Source organism: Paroedura picta, chromosome 17 (genome assembly GCF_049243985.1).
Source record: "Paroedura picta isolate Pp20150507F chromosome 17, Ppicta_v3.0, whole genome shotgun sequence".
In the NCBI taxonomy this organism is placed as follows: domain Eukaryota; kingdom Metazoa; phylum Chordata; class Lepidosauria; order Squamata; family Gekkonidae; genus Paroedura; species Paroedura picta.
This window is the reverse complement of record NC_135385.1, coordinates 4,433,830-4,452,865: the sequence shown is the minus strand read 5'-3', so window position 1 is coordinate 4,452,865 and position 19,036 is coordinate 4,433,830. Positions and strand designations below refer to the sequence as shown.

Genomic DNA, 19,036 nt, shown 5'->3' with positions numbered 1-19,036 from the left:
GGCCATACAGGCCATCTAGTCCAACCCCCTGCTCAACGCAGGATCATAGAATCATAGAATCATAGAATCATAGAATCACAGAACCATAGAGTTGGAAGAGGCCATACAGGCCATCTAGTCCAACCCCCTGCTCAACGCAGGATTAGCCCTAAGCATCCTAAAGCAAATATATATGGCCCCTTTTCGACTCTATGATTCTAAATGTATTGCAGCCATTCAATCTTGACACTACACATTTCGATAGGGATGAACATTTGCTCGAGGGCCTTCCGTCAGACAATTATCCTCCAATCCAGGCACAAAGCTTACCTTGTGTTTTCCTCATGTCTTTTGCGACTAAAGCACGATTCCCATGCTGAACACTGGTAAAATCAGGATTGTTCACATTGTTAACTCTCAGCTCTTGCCCCAACGACTTCCGACCATAAGTATTTTCCCCAGATCCTCCATTGACGCTGTAGCCACCTAGAGAGGAGGATACATACCGGAAGTCACACTTGCTGATTTCTCTTGGAGCCAAATGTGACCTTATAGTTTTCCACTTATTTACTTTACAAAGATTAGCTGGTCTTTGCCGCAGAGTTTTATTTAATTTTCAGATTTGCATTCCATCCGTCCCCAAGGGCCTCTTTTAAAAGACTCTCTCAGACTGAATTAATTACACTAGCTAGCATTTTTTTTGCATATGACAATTAAGTACCCTTTTCTTCATTCTGTACATCACCGGGGACTCTGATATCATCGTGTCTATGTCGAGATACCACCGCTGAATTTGAGGGTTGTAATCCATAGGAGGAAGAAGTACTCCGGTCTCTGAAGGAAGAGTATTTTAAATTCTCTTGGTCAGCTGCTGCACTATCAGATCTGCAAAAAGAAATAGAAACGTTAAATTGAATCCAGATTGTGCAGCACTGGAAAGGACCACGGAGGCCATCCAGTCCAACCCCCCCACCTTCTTGAGGACTTAAAAACACACACACTCATCACAGGTGCTCATCCAATCTCCCCCTAAAGATTGCACCACTCTCCGAGGCAGCATAGGCAGCTCAACCAAACGCAGAATTAATATTTCATAAAAATAGACCAAAAATAGTTAAAAGTATTATTGATGTAAGTATAAATAAGTCAGTTGGTGAAAAACAGCCCCTTAGGATGTTTCCTATATGCTCCCCAGAGCCAGAATATAGTTTGGGGCTTCTTATGATGGTAGATGATACATGACAAGTAATGATAGTGGACGTTACCATGTCATTGACCCCAAACAAAAGCCTGGCAGAAGAGTTCTCTTCTAGGCCCTGCAGAACTGTATTAGTTCTGGCAGCATCCAGATATGTTCCAGGAGTTCATTCCACAAGGCAGGGGCCAGGACAGAAAATGCTTCTCAAGAAAATGCTTTTCAAATATTTCTCAAACTCCAAAGGGAACAAATCTCCTCCACCACGTGAACCAAACCTTCTCCATTTGTTAAAATAAGATCTAATAGAGCTTGTGGCATCTTCTACCTTTTGAACAATCACATTGCCTGCAAGGGAAGTAAGGAATTTGACCTAGTAGTCTTTTCCAGAGTTCAACCTCCAGCAAATATCAGAATTAAAATCCCTCATAACTACTATGACTCTACTCCTTAAAAGTTTAATCATTTGTAGCATCTGAATGATCCTAATCAAACTGAGGTGGTGGTCTAGTATGATGATGTTATCCGTTCAGTCGTGTCCGACCCTTGGCGATTCTATAGGAAAGTCTTCGCCATGCACCCATCTCTGACTGCTTCTTTCAGTTGGTTCATGGTCATCCCTGTATCGGCTTTGATCGTGTCGAGCCAGCAGATCCTTTGGCGACTCTTAAGATTTCTTTACTATTTTTCCCACTTTTAATTTCCACCCAAGTGCTTTCAACCCAATTTTCAAGATCAATATCATTGTTCTACCAGCTGGGGGCCAGGACAGAGAAAGCTCTGGCCCTTGTTGAGGACCGACGTGTTTCTTTGGGGCCAGGGATCACCAGCTAGTTGGTGGCGGTGGAGCATAATGCTCTTTTGGGGGTGCAGGCAGAGAGAGGGTCTCCCAGGTACACTGGGCCCAGACCACGTGTGGCCTTGAAGATAAGTCTGATCCAGAATTCAACTGGGAGCCAGCTGAGTTGTTGGAGTACAGGCCAGTTGTGGGATCTCCATGATGTCTTGGTGAGAATCCTGGCCACGGCATTCTGCACTAGTTGTAGTTTCTGGATCAAGGATAAGAGTAGGCCCGTGTAGAGCGAGTTGCGGAAGTCTAGTCTAGAGATGACCGTCATGTGGATCATTGTGACTAGGTGTTCTGGGGCCAAGTAGGGCACTAGTAGCTTGGCTTGGTGGAGGTGGTAAAATGCTGTCTTCCACTGGAAGCCAGAATAGTATGGACCTAGGGCCAAAATTTCCTCCAAAAATGCCAGGAGCTACTCTGCTATGGCCTTCTCAACTACAGGCCCAGGAATGCAAGATGTGATACTGAGCAGCACCTGGCAGGGTCCTGTGGGTCCAGCAAAGGTATCTTAAGTAGAGGGTAGACCACTGCTGCCTTAAGCCCATGAGGGAATTCTTCCAAAGCAATGTCCATCAAGGGGCCTCCTATCCACCGGTTGACGCCCATGAGTAGCCATGACGGACAGGGATCTAAGGGGAGAGGTGGTCTTTAGCAATTTGTCCACTTCGGTTAAAGGGAAGCCATCTGAAGCCATCAAACCTTAACCCCGTGATGGCCATGGAGCTCCCAGTTCACATTCTGTATCAATCGTGGCAGGAAGTTCACAGCAGAGCACCAAGACTTTATCCACAAAAAAGCTCACTAATGCCTCACAACGTAAATCCAACATACTAGTATTTTGACGCCCTTCCTCCAGGGCAGTAAGTGATCAACTACCCTAAATAATTCTGCCAGGCAAGAGCTTGTGGATGCGATTTCCCTGGTGAAGAAATCACGCTTTGCCACTTTCACCGCCATCTCCTACACCCACATAAGCATGTGATAAGATGTTCTTGTCGCCTCACCGAGAGTCTTCAGCCACACCTGCTCTAGCCGTCTCACTTCCCTCACTTCCTTCTTCCTCTCCTAGACTAGAAATACTCAATTTACATCCCAATTCCAAAAGAAGGAGACATTGAGGATTACGGCACCTGTCATAGCATCACCACATTAATTCCTCATTCAAGCAAGGCGACGCTCACAAATTTACAAGATTTTTATTATATAATATATGGGCAAAGCCCAGTACACCTAGGAATGCATCAGATACTAGAGCGTAGGTCTGGAGCATGGCCTTCCTGGGTACTGCCCCCCCCCCCCAGCACAGCAAAGTGAGTAAAGATTAACAGACTCAAATAGCAAGAGCTAGGTTTGTCGCCGTCCCCCCGCCACTCCTCCACGTGCACCCAGATGGTTTGCCAACATCCAGGTGGAGAAGGGAAGGAAGGAAGGAAGGAAGGAAGGAAGGAAGGAAGGAAGGAAGGAAGGAAGGAAGGAAGGAAGGAAGGAAGGAAGGAAGGAAGGAAGGAAGGAAGGAAGGAAGGAAGGAAGGAAGGAAGGAAGGAAGGAAGGAAGGAAGGAAGGAAGGAAGGAAGGAAGGAAGGAAGGAAGGAAGGAAGGAAGGAAGGAAGGAAGGAAGGAAGGAAGGAAGGAAGGAAGGAAGGAAGGAAGGAAGGAAGGAAGGGAGATGAGAGGGACCTGGAAAATGTTGCACAGGCAGGATGGCGTGCGTTTCCCAGGCCTCCAAAGGCCAGCCCAGTGCACAGCAGCCCTCGAAGAGGCCTACGGACACCGACGCAGACCCGGTTGGAGGGGTGTGCAATGTCCTCTGGGCCTCCGAGGGCTGCCCAAGTGCACAGTGGCCCTCGAAGAGTCTTGCACGTGGCAGCACAGAACTGGTTGGGGTGGCATGTGGCATCTTCTAGGCCACTGAGGGCCCCTGAAGTTGGACAGGCAACCATTTTACCCCCCAGGATCGTGGGTGAGTGGGTAGCCTTAGAGGCCTCATTGGCCTTCCTGGGGCTGGCCTGCAGCCCAGCCTCTTCCTCTCCCAAGCCACCCAGCTTGGCCAGCTTATCTTTGAGAGGTGGGCAGGAAGAGGGGTGGGCTCTTCCACCTGGAGGGAGCAGGAAGGAAAGGCAGCTGGGGCAGGTCATCACTATCTGATTGGCCCTGAGGGGAGTGAGGGCCAATCAGGTAGGGAGTGAGTTGTCCTTCCGGTCAGTCTTTGATTTTATATTGTTTTCTTATGAATGGGCGCTATTGCTTGAGGGTGGGAATTATAGAATCCTAGAGTTGGAAGGGACCTCATGGGTCATCTAGTCCAACGTCCTGCACTATGCAGGACACTCACAGAAGGAAAGTGAAGAGTGCACAGAATGGATGATGGATAGTTTAAGTCATTCTGCACACTGAGTTTTTGTGTGGGGGAGATGAATGGCCTTTCTATTCCATACAACTTTAAAAAAATTCTATGACAATATAGAAAGCCGTGGCCTTCACTATGAAAGCCCTGAGCAAGGCTGTTAGTAGGGGTGAGTGCTTCGGCATGGTTCAGCCGCCTCGGCGATCACCGAAACCTGAGGTGGCCAGCCCCCCAGCACGGAGAGGAGGGGTGGTATAGGCAGCCAGCTCCACGGCCTGGAGAGGAAGGGGTGGCCCCAGCAGCGGCATACCACCCCTCTCCTCCGTGCCACGGTGCTGTCCACCTTGGACTTCAGTGATTGCCGAGGCGGCTGAACCACACCGAAGTTCTCTCCCCTAGTGGTTAGTGCTAAGATGCTTAGGAGGTAATTATTTCACAGGGTTGGTATTAATCAGAGGCAACTAGACACCACCTAACACAGAAAGCGGCTAAAGTCATCCCCATCTCTTAAGGATATATTCCACTCTAAGGATAGAGTCTGACAGAAAGAAAAATGAAAGCCAAGAATTCCACATTGCCACCCACAGCAAAGGTCTATGAAATACCTAGGTAGCTGAGGAAAGTGGCCTTGTTAGAAGGTGCAAAACCAGTGAAGAAGGCTGCATTCCAAGGAGAAAGTTCTTACTACCACCATCCTTCAATCATAGAGTTGGAAGGGATCTCCAGGGTCATCTAGTCCAAGCCCCTGCACAATGCAGGAACTCACAACTACCTGCCCACCCATAGTGACCCCCCAATTTCATGCCACCACCAAACATCTCCAGAATCCAGCCTGGCTTGGAGTAAATTCACCCACCATCCCACATGATGATCAGGTTATGCAAGGAAGGGCCACAAGAGACAAGCAACGGCAACCTGCGTAAGTTCACAAGATCAGCCTTTCTCTCAGATGACTTTTTAGTCTCTGCTTTAAAAACTTCTAAAGGAGGAGAACCCACCACCTCCCGAGGAAGCCTGTTCCACTGAGGAACCGCTCTAACACTCGGGAGCTTCTTCCAGATGTCTATCACCTCTTTGTGGTCGTCTCTCCAGGCTAAGTAGACCAAGCTCTCTCAACCTTTCCTCGTAAGATTTGGTCTCCAAATCCCTCACCATCTTCGCAGCCCTCTGGACGCGTGCCAGTTTCTCTACATCTTTCTTCAGTTGTGGTGCCCAAAACTGAACACAGGACTCCAAGTGCGGTCTTACAAGAGCAGAGTAAAGTACAATCTCCTCATGCGATCCGGACACTACACTTCTTTTAAAACAGCCCCAAATCCCGTTTCCCTTTGTAGCTACCATGTCACACTGCTGACTCATGTTCAGGGTATGGTCAATGAAGATCGCCAGGATCCTTTTCAAACGTACTGCTGCCAAGAAAAGTCTCGCCCATCCTATACTGATGCACATGATTTTTCCTAAGTAAATGAAGAGCTTTACATTTATCACTGCTGAAATTCATTTTAGCCCAGGTTTCTAGCCTGTCAATATCACCCTATATGGGAGAAAGTGCTCTTTCAGGTATTTTCTTACATTTTAAATTCTTAAAAGCCAAAATATACCTGTACCCAAGTGCACTAAGCCCATGGACTTCAAAGACCTGCATAGTGTGCTTCATAAAGCAACCTTTGAAGGTATTATAAATATAGTTGATTAAATCTCTTTGTCAGTGTTAATATATAAATGGTAAAAGAGGTTTTACTGTTTAGGTGTTTAAATGCTGCACGATTTACTTCCTTGATGGGTTTCCTAATTCCCTTGAGGTGGCTTTCCTTCCTGGAGGTGTACAGTTTGGTTGGGTTCCGCATTTGAGCTGCATGGTTTTGGATTTGGAATAAAAAGGTTGAAGACACCTGAGGTAGTAAGGATGGCCACAGCTCTTATGTGCTGATATTGCTGCTAACTTCAAGACTCTCCTGCCTGAGATGATGTCCACCAGAAACAGAGTTTACCTTCTCATGAATTTCATTGATGCCCTGCGCAATGGTTCAAAAGGATGTTTGGTGAGGCCTTGTACGACCACCTTTTGGTTCCATGTGGGAAACCAATGAACCACCAGGGGACCTGTCGCCGCCACGCCCTTCAGAAACCTGATGACGTGTGGATGCGTTGATAAGAACTTCCCATTAACTAGCACAGCTGCTGCTGATGCCAATACCTGTCTCCTTAACGTTATTGCTGTTAATTTCTAGTTCGCCCCATCTTGGGGAAAGTCTAGCATCTCTTTGACCTTATCGGCTTTAACTAGTCTACCTTTTTACTTCTACACCAATAACCCAATAATTTCCAAGTATAATTGTAAATTTTATTTGTGAACTGTCACCTGGACGTCCAAATATTGCTGATAACTTCTGTACCTAAGTCGCCTTTCCACTCAAGCCTCATGCAGTTAAACATAAGCATTCTGGGTTCGGGTGTCAGACTGGACCCTGGTTCCTCATATCTGGTGTTACTGGGTATTCTGAGTGGTTGTTGTGTTGCCAGTTGGTTCAGAATTGAAACCCATGGCATTCTTGGTCCAAAAGGTGTTATCATAATTATTGCTGCTCTCAGACAAAGTTTTCTTTTTTCTTCTAAAGTAAACCATCGAGGTAGACTGTTCATGGAGGGAATGCATACAGTAGGGTTTCTGGCCCATTAGAACAGGGGCTCCTGGGAATTGTAGTCCATGGACATCTGGAGGGCCGCAGTTTGACTACCCCTGCATTAGAACATCCATCATTTCAGCCTCTGGGTGATAGATCCCTGAGTCTCCCTGTTAGCATACAAAGCAAACAGATCTATCTGTATGAGCCACTAAAAACACCTCCTTCTTAAACTGCCCCTCTGCTTCTGGCTCAGCCAATCTGCTGTCACAGTTTCTTTTTTTGTGTGTACTCCCTCTCTGATTGACTGGAGAGTCTTCTTCGCCCACTTCAGTACGCTCCAGGCTCCTTTGTGCAGATTCACCAACCTGGATCCCACTCAGACTGTTTATATAGTACTCCATTGTCCTATTGTCAGTTCTTATTCACACACTTCTCTGACAAGTTAGTTGAGCAAAGTGGGTCAGCGTCGGGGAAACTGCTCTCATCTGCAAGATGCCGAACGGCATTTTGCTTTTTAGTTGGGCCCACGTCCCTTGTCCCGAGTGCTTTCCTATTGTTGCTCTGAATAAAGTAAGCAAGTTGAACTTTATCCTGCAGCATTTCTTGGTTTTTACTTCATTTCACACACACACAAACCTTTCTTCCCCAACAAGGACCCCAAGCGGCTTACAACAGTCTCGCCTTCTCCATTTTATATTCACAACAACTCTGTGGGGCAGGTCAGGCCGAGAGCATGCGACTGCCCCAGGCTTACCCAAAAATATGCTATGGGAGAGTAAGTCTCCACGATCCGAGGCTGACCCCTGCAGCATACTTTGGCCTGCCTTTGAAGCATTAGAGGCCTTAATATGGTCTTCTGGTCCACAGAAATGAATAAGGTCCAAAATGTTCTGAGTATATCATCTTATGTACAGGAGCTAACGAGAATAACAATTCTTGCACTTCTTGCACTTTGACTTTATGTATTCTATGATGATTCTACATATGGTGTTTTTATGTCATGCATGACCATTGATAAAGGCGGTAACGCCAAAGTGCGTCTGGTCGGTGGAAGCATTAGTATGCACTGAGCTAATTGAGGCTACGCTATAAGGTTTTTAACTTTAATGAATATTAGTCCTAAATTTCAAATGTGTGTTCTACCCTAGAAAGGCTTACATTCATTCCCCCTATTTGGACCTTTTTAGGTTTTTACACTAACCACAACACCACACTGGTTCTCAAGAGGTTAAATATCACATGATCAGCTCTTTATAGTTGTTATAAGACTACTATAGATTAAAGGCTGCACAGGACTTTGACCCGCCCTTACATAGACTCCTTCCTCAGGTTTGTTTGTCTAAACAGTATCCTGTTCGCATGTTTTTCAAACCTTTCCTGACCAGGAGTTTCAAAACACAGAAAAGGGGAGTCAATACATTTTAAACAAACCCTTTTTATATGGACATAGTATATAAAATTAATATGAATTGGGTTAAAGGTAAAGGTATCCCCTGTGCAAGCACCGGGTCATGTCTGGCCTTTGGGGTGACGCCCTCTAGCGTTTTCTTGGCAGACTCAATACGGGGTGGTTTGCCAGTGCCTTCCCCAGTCATTACCGTTTATGAATTTGGTTAATGACCCTCAAATACTCTGCTCAGTGCCTTCCTCATAAAAGCCGATAAAAAAGGGAAGTGGATTATGAAGAACTCCACTAAATTGCATGATAAGGCGGCAACTGACTTTCACCACGAGCTGCACTCTCAAAAGCCTCACATCACCTAAATTCCCATTCCATTTGTGCATTTTATTTTATTATGAAGGGCTAAACTTCAGGGCAAAGTTCTCCAGCATAGCCTAGAATCAGAATTCTGAAAAAAATAGGGTTGTCTATAAGAATTGTGCCGGGGGGGAGGGGGGATTCTTAAAATGACAACTAGGACAGAGTGGGGAATCTGTTTGTTTAATCTGGGAATTCAAGACTATTTTTGGTCTCAGAGGACACAACAATCCTGATAAGACAGGCCTCTGCCACAGAACAAATATAAAGGATTTTTTTGAAACAGGAAGCTCATGTCGCTCTTGCACCAAAGAGTGCCCTGACCTGGATGGCCAGGCTAGCCTGATCTCATCAGATCTAACAAGCTAAGCAGGGTCAGCCCTGGTTAGTACTTGGATGAGAAACCACAGAGGAAGGCCAGGATTGCTATGGGAAGGCAGGCAACAGGGAAAAAATTTTTTCACAGTCAGAGTAGTTCAGCAGTGGAATAGGCTGCCTAAGGAGGTGGTGAGCTCCCCCTCACTGGCAGTCTTCAAGCAAAGGTTGGAGACACACTTTTCTTGGATGCTTTAGGATGCTTAGGGCTGATCCTGTGTTGAGCAGGGGGTTGGACTAGATGGCCTGTGTGGCCCCTTCCAACTCTATGATTCTGTGATTCTATGATCCTGCGTTGAGCAGGGGGTTGGACTAGATGGCCTGTGTGGCCCCTTCCAACTCTATGGTTCTATGATTCTATGATCCTGCGTTGAGCAGGGGGTTGGACTAGATGGCCTGTGTGGCCCCTTCCAACTCTATGATTCTATGATTCTATGAACCTGCGTTGAGCAGGGGGTTGGACTAGATGGCCTGCATGGCCCTATCCAACTTTATGGTTCTATGATTCTATGATCCTGCGTTGAGCAGGGGGTTGGACTAGATGGCCTGTATGGCCCCTTCCAACTCTAGGATTCTATGATTCTATGAACCTGCGTTGAGCAGGGGGTTGGACTAGATGGCCTGTGTGGCCCCTTCCAACTCTATGATTCTATGAACCTGCGTTGAGCAGGGGGTTGGACTAGATGGCCTGCATGGCCCTATCCAACTTTATGGTTCTATGATTCTATGATCCTGCGTTGAGCAGGGGGTTGGACTAGATGGCCTGTATGGCCCCTTCCAACTCTAGGATTCTATGATTCTATGAACCTGCGTTGAGCAGGGGGTTGGACTAGATGGCCTGTGTGGCCCCTTCCAACTCTATGATTCTAGGATTCTATGATCCTGCGTTGAGCAGGGGGTTGGACTAGATGGCCTGCATGGCCCTATCCAACTTTATGGTTCTATGATTCTATGATCCTGCGTTGAGCAGGGAGTTGGACTAGATGGCCTGTGTGGCCCCTTCCAACTCTATGATTCTATGAAACCACCTTCCAATGGCTTTTACCGCTATGGGGTCACCGTAACTGGAATGCCATGTGATAGCCCTTTCCGCCACCACCAAACAATAGCCGGTGTCAAGAAGTTATTTACTGGGCAACTTTTAAGTTTCTCCGGCAAAACCACTGGTTCGAAGCATGCCAGGAATGACTTGCTAACAAAGGTTACAGCCAGCAAGCATGCTTCTCACAGCCTGGCTTATGAAATAAGTCTTTTTTTGTTTTTTTTTTCATGAGAGAGAGAAAAGGGAAAAGTTGTTTGAAGGCCCAACTAGTTTGACAGCTGAAAGTAACATGTATGCCACGAAGGAAGGAAGGAAGCAGGCACAGAGGACTCCAGAAGGTGCAGGGCATGTTTTAAGGGTCTGTGCATAACTAGGAAGGAGGAATAGTGGATTAGAATCAGGAGGCCTCTCCTTGAGGCCAACTGACTCATAACATCTACAGGTCCCGTCCCCCCCAAGACTGAGAGGTCGAACCTACCAAGGGAGTGTCAAAGTTATAGTTATTGAAATACTGCTCTAGTTGTTCTAGTTGGTATGTTATTGTTCTTGTTATACTGAATCATAGAATCCTAGAATTGGAAGGGACCTTCTGGGTCATCTAGTCCAACCCCCTGCACTATGCAGGACGCTACTGATAGCGTTCTATGTAAATGTTCCAACATGTTTTATGTAAACCGCCCAGAGCCACAGCAAAGGGCGGTATAAAAATCTACATAAATATTTAAAATTCACGGTGTCAGAGGTAAGTAAACGGAGTCTGTTTAAACTCTCCAATAATGTTGTCACTTATTCCTGTTGGCCGTGCTCCTAAACCTCTAATAACGCCCCAGCACCCACACAAAATTAGCAAGTGAAGCTTTCTCACTGTAAAGCAAGGGAGATGACAGTGCTAATTATTACCAAGAAAAGGCTGGACATTATCTTAAACATTTAATCCTTTTCAGTAGTTAAAGAATGGGCTGTGGCAGCCTTATCTGCAAAATCCCTACAAACTTCATGTCTGATGTACATAGAGATAAGCTGTTTCAAATGAGATATGCATTTGGGTATCCTCTCTTCAGAGCCTCTTGTGGCACAGGGTGGTAAGGCAGCAGACATGCAGTCTGAAAGCTCTGCCCATGAGGCTGGGAGTTCGATCCCAGCAGTTGGCTCAAGGTCGACTCAGCCTTCCCTCCTTCCAAGGTCAGTAAAATGAGTACCCAGCTTGCTGGGGGTAAGCGGTAATGACTGGGGAAGGCACTGGCAAACCACCCCGTATTGAGTCTGCCATGAAAACGCTGGAGGGCGTCACCCCAAGGGTCAGACATGACCCGGTGCTTGCACAGGGGATACCTATACCTTTACATAAAGTTTAGAGCCTCTTGTGGCGCAGACTGCTAAGGCAGCAGACATGCTGTCTGAAAGCTCTGCCCATGAGGCTGGGAGTTCAACCCAGCTCAAGGTGGACTCAGCCTTCCATCCTTCCGAGGTCGGTAAAAGGAGTACCCAGCTTGCTGGGGGGTTAATGGTAATGACTGGGGAAGGCACTGGCAAACCACCCCATATTGAGTCTGCCATGAAAACACTAGAGGGCGTCACCCCAAGGGTCAGGCATGACTTGGTGCTTGCACAGAGGATACCTTTACCTTTATCCTCTCTTCATTTCATACGCATCCCAATTTCACAGGATTTTGTACAGTAGCACTATAGGCGACAGTGTTTACTTAAATGCAAGACTGGGTTTTTGCATTTGCATATCAGTTACACCCAAAAACAACTTTTTGTATATGTAACATTTTAAAGAGATCACACTCTTTGAGTAAATCTGGTAAATCTGGCATGTAGTTCATCTGTAGGACCAGTATTCATACTCCCCGGCCAATCTAAGAGTTACGCTGCTGTTTACGTATTTGAAGGGACCAACGTTAATTCTGAAGCACTGAGCCTCTTCCAACGGTTGACATGCACATTTCTGATTCTCACACAGGCTTTCCTGGTGTCAATACTGTTTCGGTGATACAGCACAAGCCCCTTGTAACTGATTTATAGAAACAAATAAGGTAACATTTTTCAACTTGTCCATTGTCATAAGAGCATGCAGCCCTCTACACCTGCCTTGCTGTTGTGGCTTGGCAATTCACAAGCTAGCTCTAACAGACCTCTCGGGGATCCTTGGACTGCATAAAGTTACAGGTTTCCACAATTCTGCATGGCTTTTATGCTCAGAAGTGTCACTGTAAGCCTGGAATCACATGCACGGCCCAAGGAAGTCAGTGTGACTTACTTTCAATATGCACAGAATTGTACTGTAAATACTGTATTAAACGGGTATGCCCTATTTTAGAGAGCTTTGGAGCTATGTGCACTTTTTGACTAACACATGCTTCATGAACACTGCTTGGCTAAATAAATGTATTTGCCTTCAGAAAACATAATCTCTAAATCTTAATTTACATTCTAAATACTGTATGATTTTGAGGGGGTTTTTTTGTTAGAGATTCTACTAAGATTTCACAATTAACGGAAGAACAAAGGCTCAAAGCTAAGTCTTGCATGTCACTCAATCCACAGCACTTTCACTGAGATCAGTGTTTCTCAATTTTTTACCACCGAGAAACCTCTGAAACATTTTTTAGGCTTCAAGAAACCCCAGAAGTGGTGATCAGACAGAATATGGTTCGGGAGTTTAGCTGCGTACATTCCCATCCGGGGTCCCATCCCCTTCCCTCCTCCACCAGGCCCAACACTGGCCATTTTGGGGGGAGGGGTGGGTTGACATGACCAGGTATGGTCATATCACCTGATAATCACCTTTTCAGCCCTGCCCCCCCCCCCACCTGGTGGAATGAGCTCCCTGAAGAGATCAGGGCCCTGTCTGAACTTCCACAGTTCCGCAGGGCCTGCAAAAGAGAGCTCCTCCACCAGGCATTTGCTTGAGGCCGACTGACCCATAACATCTACAGGTCCCTCCACCCTCCAGACTGAGAGGTCGAACCTACCTAGGGATTGTCAATGTTATTGTTTGTTGAAATGTTGTTCTAGTTTATATGTTATATCATGATCGTATGTTATATGATTGCCAACTAAAGTGCGTCTAGTCAAGGCTATGGTCTTCCCAGTTGCAATGTATGGCTGTGAAAATTGGACCGTCAGGAAGGCCGAGCATCAAAGAATTGAGGCTTTTAAACTCTGGTGCTGGAGAAGAAGACTCTTTCGAATCCCTTGGACTGCAAGGCGAACCAACCGGTCAGTCCTAGAGGAGATCAGCCCTGCCTGCTCCTTAGAAGGCCAGATCCTGAAGATGAAATTCAAATACTTTGGCCACCTCATGAGAAGGAAGGACTCCCTGGAGAAGAGCCTAATGCTGAGAGCGATCGAGGGCAAAAGAAGAAGGGGATGACAGAGAATCAAGTGGCTGGATGGAGTCCCTGAAGCAGTCGGTGCAAACTTAAATGGACTCCGGGGAATGGTAGAGGACAGGAAGGCCTGGAGGATCATTGTCCGTGGGGTCGCAATGGGTCGGACACGACTTGGCACCTAACAACAACAATCATGATTGTTATCTATTATATTGTTATATGATCTATGTAAATGTTCTACAATGTTTTATGCAAACCGCCCAGAGCCGTAAGGAAGGGCGGTAGAAAAATCAAAATAAATAAATAAATGTTTAACAAATGTAAAAAAACGATAAAAATTAATTAACTCACACCCATTTGGGAAACTCTTCCAAGGCTGTCAAGAAATCCCAGGGTTTCACAAAATCCTAATTGAGAAAGCCTGACTGGGTGTGCCTGCCATCAATTACTAATTACTAACAGACAATTTTATTTCTCCAATGTTTTTGCAAACTACAATTGAACTCAAGAGGACTGATTAGCTGTTTTAGCAAAGAAGGATTATATGGCATCTTATGGCTTAATTTGGATATTAGAACACAGTTTACAAATTTTTCCACAATTTGCTTTTGCCTTATATCCCTACACTTATGATGGCTGTAGAAGAAGAAGAAGAGTTGGTTCTTATATGCCGCTTTTCCCTACCCGAAGGAGGCTCAAAGCGGCTTACAGTCGCCTTCCCATTCCTCTCCCCACAACAGACACCCTGTGGGGTGGGTGAGGCTGAGAGAGCCCTAATATCACTGCCCGGTCAGAACAGTTTTATCAGAGCCGTGGCAAGCCCAAGGTCACCCAGCTGGTTGCATGTGGGGGAGCGCAGAATCGAACCCGGCATGCCAGATTAGAAGTCCGCACTCCTAACCACTACACCAAACTGTTCATTTAGTCTGAGGATAGAATGCATGTACTTGAAAGCTCACGCCTTGAATAAATCTTTGTTGGTCTTAAAGGTGCTACTGGACTCTATTTTTGTTATATGAACAGCACACCCCTTGGGGGGGGAAACTGCATTATATCCCGCTCCTGAAAAAAATATTGTAAACATTTACTGCTAAATAAGCATTGATTGATTGATTTCATTCTGATACCAGAATGTAGGAAAATAAGGTCCCAAACCAACAGAAACCCATAACTACATTCCACCCAGCCTGTGGCCCTTCCGGCTTGAAATTCTACCCCAGAAACACACCACTCCACACCACACGGAAGGCAGTAAATATTCAATTCAAAGGCACCACACGGAAGGCAGTAAATATTCAATTCAAAAGAGAAGAGACATTCAAAAGGACATAAGAGTTTGATCTGCAATGAAAAATCACAATGGGGATATCCCAGCCACAATCATTTAAAATTATTTGCTGTTTAAGAGAGAGACTTAGCACTTCTAAAGTTAAATATTGATGAGCAACTGGGAGGCTTCATTTCATACATGAACATTAATTTGGTGCAAGGAATCCAAGTAATCACCATTACACACAAGGTTTAAAGCATGCAGGTGCCAATTCCTTTAACACTGTGTGTTTGAAGTTTTTAAAAAATCTGCCCAGAATATTTAGGATTCAGAATAGCCACCACAGGTTAGAGCATTTTTTAAATAAGTGGAAGCCAAAAAAAATCCTACAAGCCAGTAAGTCTACACTTATGTTTGATAACAAAACTGAAGCTCAAATCGTTCAGTGCAAAACAGATCAGCACCTTAGTTCCCCCTCAAAAGGCCACACTGTATTTCAAACTTTTCTCTTTCAGTTAACTGTCAATAGAAAATGCCAGGGCTACAAACCATTTCACAAGCCACATGATCCTCCCCAGAGTCTTGACACCGACCCAGACTTCCACCCTTCTAGAAAAGTTAACATGGACAAAGTTAAATCAGAGTCCAGTGGCACCTTTAAGACCAACAAAGATTTATTCAAGGTGTGAGCTTTCAAATGCAAGCACTCTTCCGCAGACTATGAACTGACCATCATGACAGTGAGAATGTATATACAAAAGTTAATCCTGTCAAATTAGTAAACTGTGTCACAACATCCAAATACGGCCAATCAGTCCCCACGAATTCAGTTGTAGATGCAATTCAAAAGGTCCTGTAAATTTGTCCCTCCAGATGATGACAGCTGACAAGCCGGTAAAATTAACCCAAAATGTCAAAGAGAAATCTACCCTATTAAGAACAAACACTGGTTGGGAAGTGTTGGAAGCATAGGTGAATGCAGTAAGGTTCCTGGGCTGCTCACATAACCGAGACAGAATTAGCAGCAAAATAACTTTAAATCCTTGACATTATTCTCCATATCTCTTGCCCTACATCAGTCCCTTACAAATGATGCCACGGTTTTTTCTACCTCTCTATCAGCTATCTGTAACTCCAAGGTAGTTCCCACATCTGTCTGATGCGGCAGAAAGGGACAGGAACCCCTTCAAGAGTAAGAACCTTTTATCCAACAACCTTCCATGAACTAAACAGAGTTCACTTGGGTAGATGCGATCGATTTTCTCCACAAAGACTCTAGTGGAACTCTTAAAGCAAACAAGATTTTGTTCCAGCACATGGTCATGGACAAGTGGTCGTGGTCCCTTCTTCAGATGCTTGAGTAAAATGAACACATAAGTGAACCCATAAAGGGCCACAAAGCAAGCTTCCACTCAAAGCACCTGAATGACCGTTTCCGCACTGGGAACTTCACTGCCCCAGCTCCTGTGCAGGAGCACAAATCAGAGGCGGATCAGGTGCACCAGGCCAAATGTTCCCCCGTGTGGGTGCAGGAAGAGGTGGGACAACCTGCCATGACTAAAAATCCAGCCTGCAGCCTGGCATGAAATCCCCAGTGCGTAAACGGTCAATAAGTAGCTAGCCGCTAGTTGGCAAAAGCCGATACTGAAATAAAGTTGTCCGCCTCAGCAGTGCCACAAGACTCCGCTGCATCTATAGGCTGCAAGCGTTGATGCTGGAGGAAAGTTCTGCTCACATGAAGAAGCAGTTGAAAGCCAGAGAGCTGCACTGGATGAAGTAGCAAGTCAGGATGTGGGAGACCCAGGTTCAAACAGCCACTCAGTCATGGAAGCTCACTCTCCGGCAGCCTAACCTGTCTCCTGTGCCTGCTGGGTTGATAAGCGAGGGAAACTATGTGGCAATCTGCTTTGGCTCCCAACTGTGGAAAAAAGGCAAGCACAAACTTCTAAATGAGTACAGCGGGGCCCCACCCACAAAACCCAATACCAGAATCAGAACTTATTCATCTTTAAGAAACCACAAGGCGCCTGTCTGTTCCTGCCCCCCCCCACTAGTTTAGATTTATTGTAGCCCAGCTACAACTTACAAAACCATAATCCAGCAGTGCACAAACGTCCGAAAAACAAAAACACTCACGCACGCTCCCCAATTCATTCCCAACACCGACACAAGCCCCGCCGCCCCGCCGTCACCCAACAAGTCGCATCAATCCCACCAAGTCTCCCCCTCCCCGCAAACACACCGCAAATTCCCCTGACCTATATACCAACACCTTGTGATATCTCAATTCAACTTGCACTCAAACACACACACACACTAGCAGTGAGAAACATCCGGAACTACACAGGCCTCAGCTCCGATCATAGGAATGAAAACACAAGGAGAAAGCATGGGTGGGTGGGGAAGGTGGGGAAAACCCTCCACCCATTCCTTCCCCACCCACCCACCCACCCACCCACTCCCTCCTTCCTCCAGGCCTCGTCCCCACCTTCCCAAAACAGAAACCCCGCCTCCCCCAAACCAACCAGGAACAGGGTCCAGCACACGGGGCGGCCCATGGACTACAATCCCCATGAGCGAACGCTGGCAGGGGCTCATGGGGATTGTAGTCCATGGGCCCCTGGGGCCAAAGTGGGCGGAGCAGCCCAAAGTGGGCGTTTCCTCCCCCCCCAAAAAAAACCCCCCCACGCGGTCCTCCTTCCGCACTAGGCCGCGACCCCCCCCCCCGCGAAGCCCCAGCGCGACGCCCACCTGGGAGGCCACTCATTCCAGCTGCGCGGGTGATAGTGCTGCCTGGCGGCGGGCGACGAGGAGGCGGAGGAGGCGGAGGCGGAGGAGGCAGTGGCGGTGCCGCTCAGCCGAGACCCCGGGGCTCTGCGGCTCATTACCTTGCCCGAGACGGCATGGCCGGCCGGGGAACGCGGCGGGAGGCGGGAAAGCGCGGCGGGCGGGCGGGCACGAGCGGGCGCGCTCCTCGTCCGCCTCCTCAGGCCAAGCGGCGGCTCCTCTCGCTGCCTCACCCGGGAAGAAGAAGAAGGGCGGGTGGGGGTGGGGGGCAGCCTGGCGACGACAGCGGCGGCCCCGACTGCGCCTGCGCCGACGACGCCTCCGACGACGCCGACGCCTCCGCCCGCTGCTCCTTCGCGGCTGGTCGGGCTGAGGCGAGGCCGCGCGGCATGCCGGGAACGCAGGCCGCAGGGGCTGAGGCTGGGCCGCCGCCGCCGCGAGGCATCCTGGGAAAAGGGAGGGTGTCCTTCAGGTCCGACCCCGGCGCCGCTTTCCCGCCTCCCGCCTGAAGGGTTTTGGGTGGGGGGTCCGGCTGCCTGCCTCGGCTCTTGATAAAAGTGTCAATGGGAACGGATGAATAAATGGGAATAAAATAAATAAATGAATACATGGGAATAAATAAAAATAAATAAAAATAAAAAAAATGATATGCTTCATTTGTGCCCTGCCTCTGGCTCCCAAAGTCCAGGGGTGGCCAGATAAACGTGGACTGGAAAACTGTGGCCCTCCAGAGGTCCATGGACTACAATTCCCATGAGCCCCTGCCAGGGGCTCATGGGAATTGTAGTCCATGGACCTCTGGAGGGCCACAGTTTGCCTACCCCTGGTTTAGTCAGACACACTGCACCACGCTGGAAAGTCCTTTTTTATTTCTGACACCATGGCTGTGTTCGAAGAGGGTGCTAAGCCACACTTTGGGGGGGCTGCCTTGCAAAATTTCCTCCAGGGGAGATACAGTCATTGCCGTTTGAGGACTGTCTCAAAAATGGCTCACACACACTCCAGAATATGTAGGTCTACAAACATTACATAACTCAGGGTTTACTGGGCGATATGATCATACATGTTGACCCACCCACCCCTCCCCAAATGGCCATTCTGGGCCTGGAGGGGGTGAGAAGGGGAGGGGCTATGCTTTCCAACCACATTTTGCATGATCGTGCCGCTTCTGGGGTCTCTTGAAGCCTGAAGAATGCTTCAAGTGTTTCTCAATGATCAAAAAAGTTGAGAAAGGCTGCCACGGCTGAACAAAACCAACACAGAAAAGAAGATGACATGATGGTGACCAGCATGTCAAAGATTTTGTGTCCAGCAGCTGCTGTTCTCAGTCTTTCATTTATTTCTTCCTTTAAAATCAAGCACAGCCAGCTCAGCTGTACTGCAGGCCCATGCTCCAGTGTAAATGTGGATTGCTTTGTCCTATCCCCCCCCGCCCCCCCCCCCCAGAAGGCTGTTTGACAAGTCACACATGAG

The 19,036-nt window shown here is 47.2% G+C and overlaps 1 protein-coding gene across 1 annotated transcript in view; it reads right to left on the bottom strand.

Annotated features, from left to right (window-relative positions):
* Nucleotides 1-17,869, bottom strand: part of SMG1 (SMG1 nonsense mediated mRNA decay associated PI3K related kinase) — a 99,723-nt gene extending 81,854 nt beyond the window's left edge. Inside the window, exons 1-3 of the mRNA XM_077316958.1 lie at nt 17,528-17,869; nt 701-864; nt 310-465 (exon numbers count right to left, since the gene is read on the bottom strand). Of these exons, the coding sequence (XP_077173073.1) occupies nt 310-465; nt 701-864; nt 17,528-17,661 (454 nt within the window). The 5' untranslated portion in view covers nt 17,662-17,869. The remainder of the gene's footprint in view (nt 1-309; nt 466-700; nt 865-17,527) is intronic.
* Nucleotides 17,870-19,036: the final 1,167 nt, after the last annotated feature.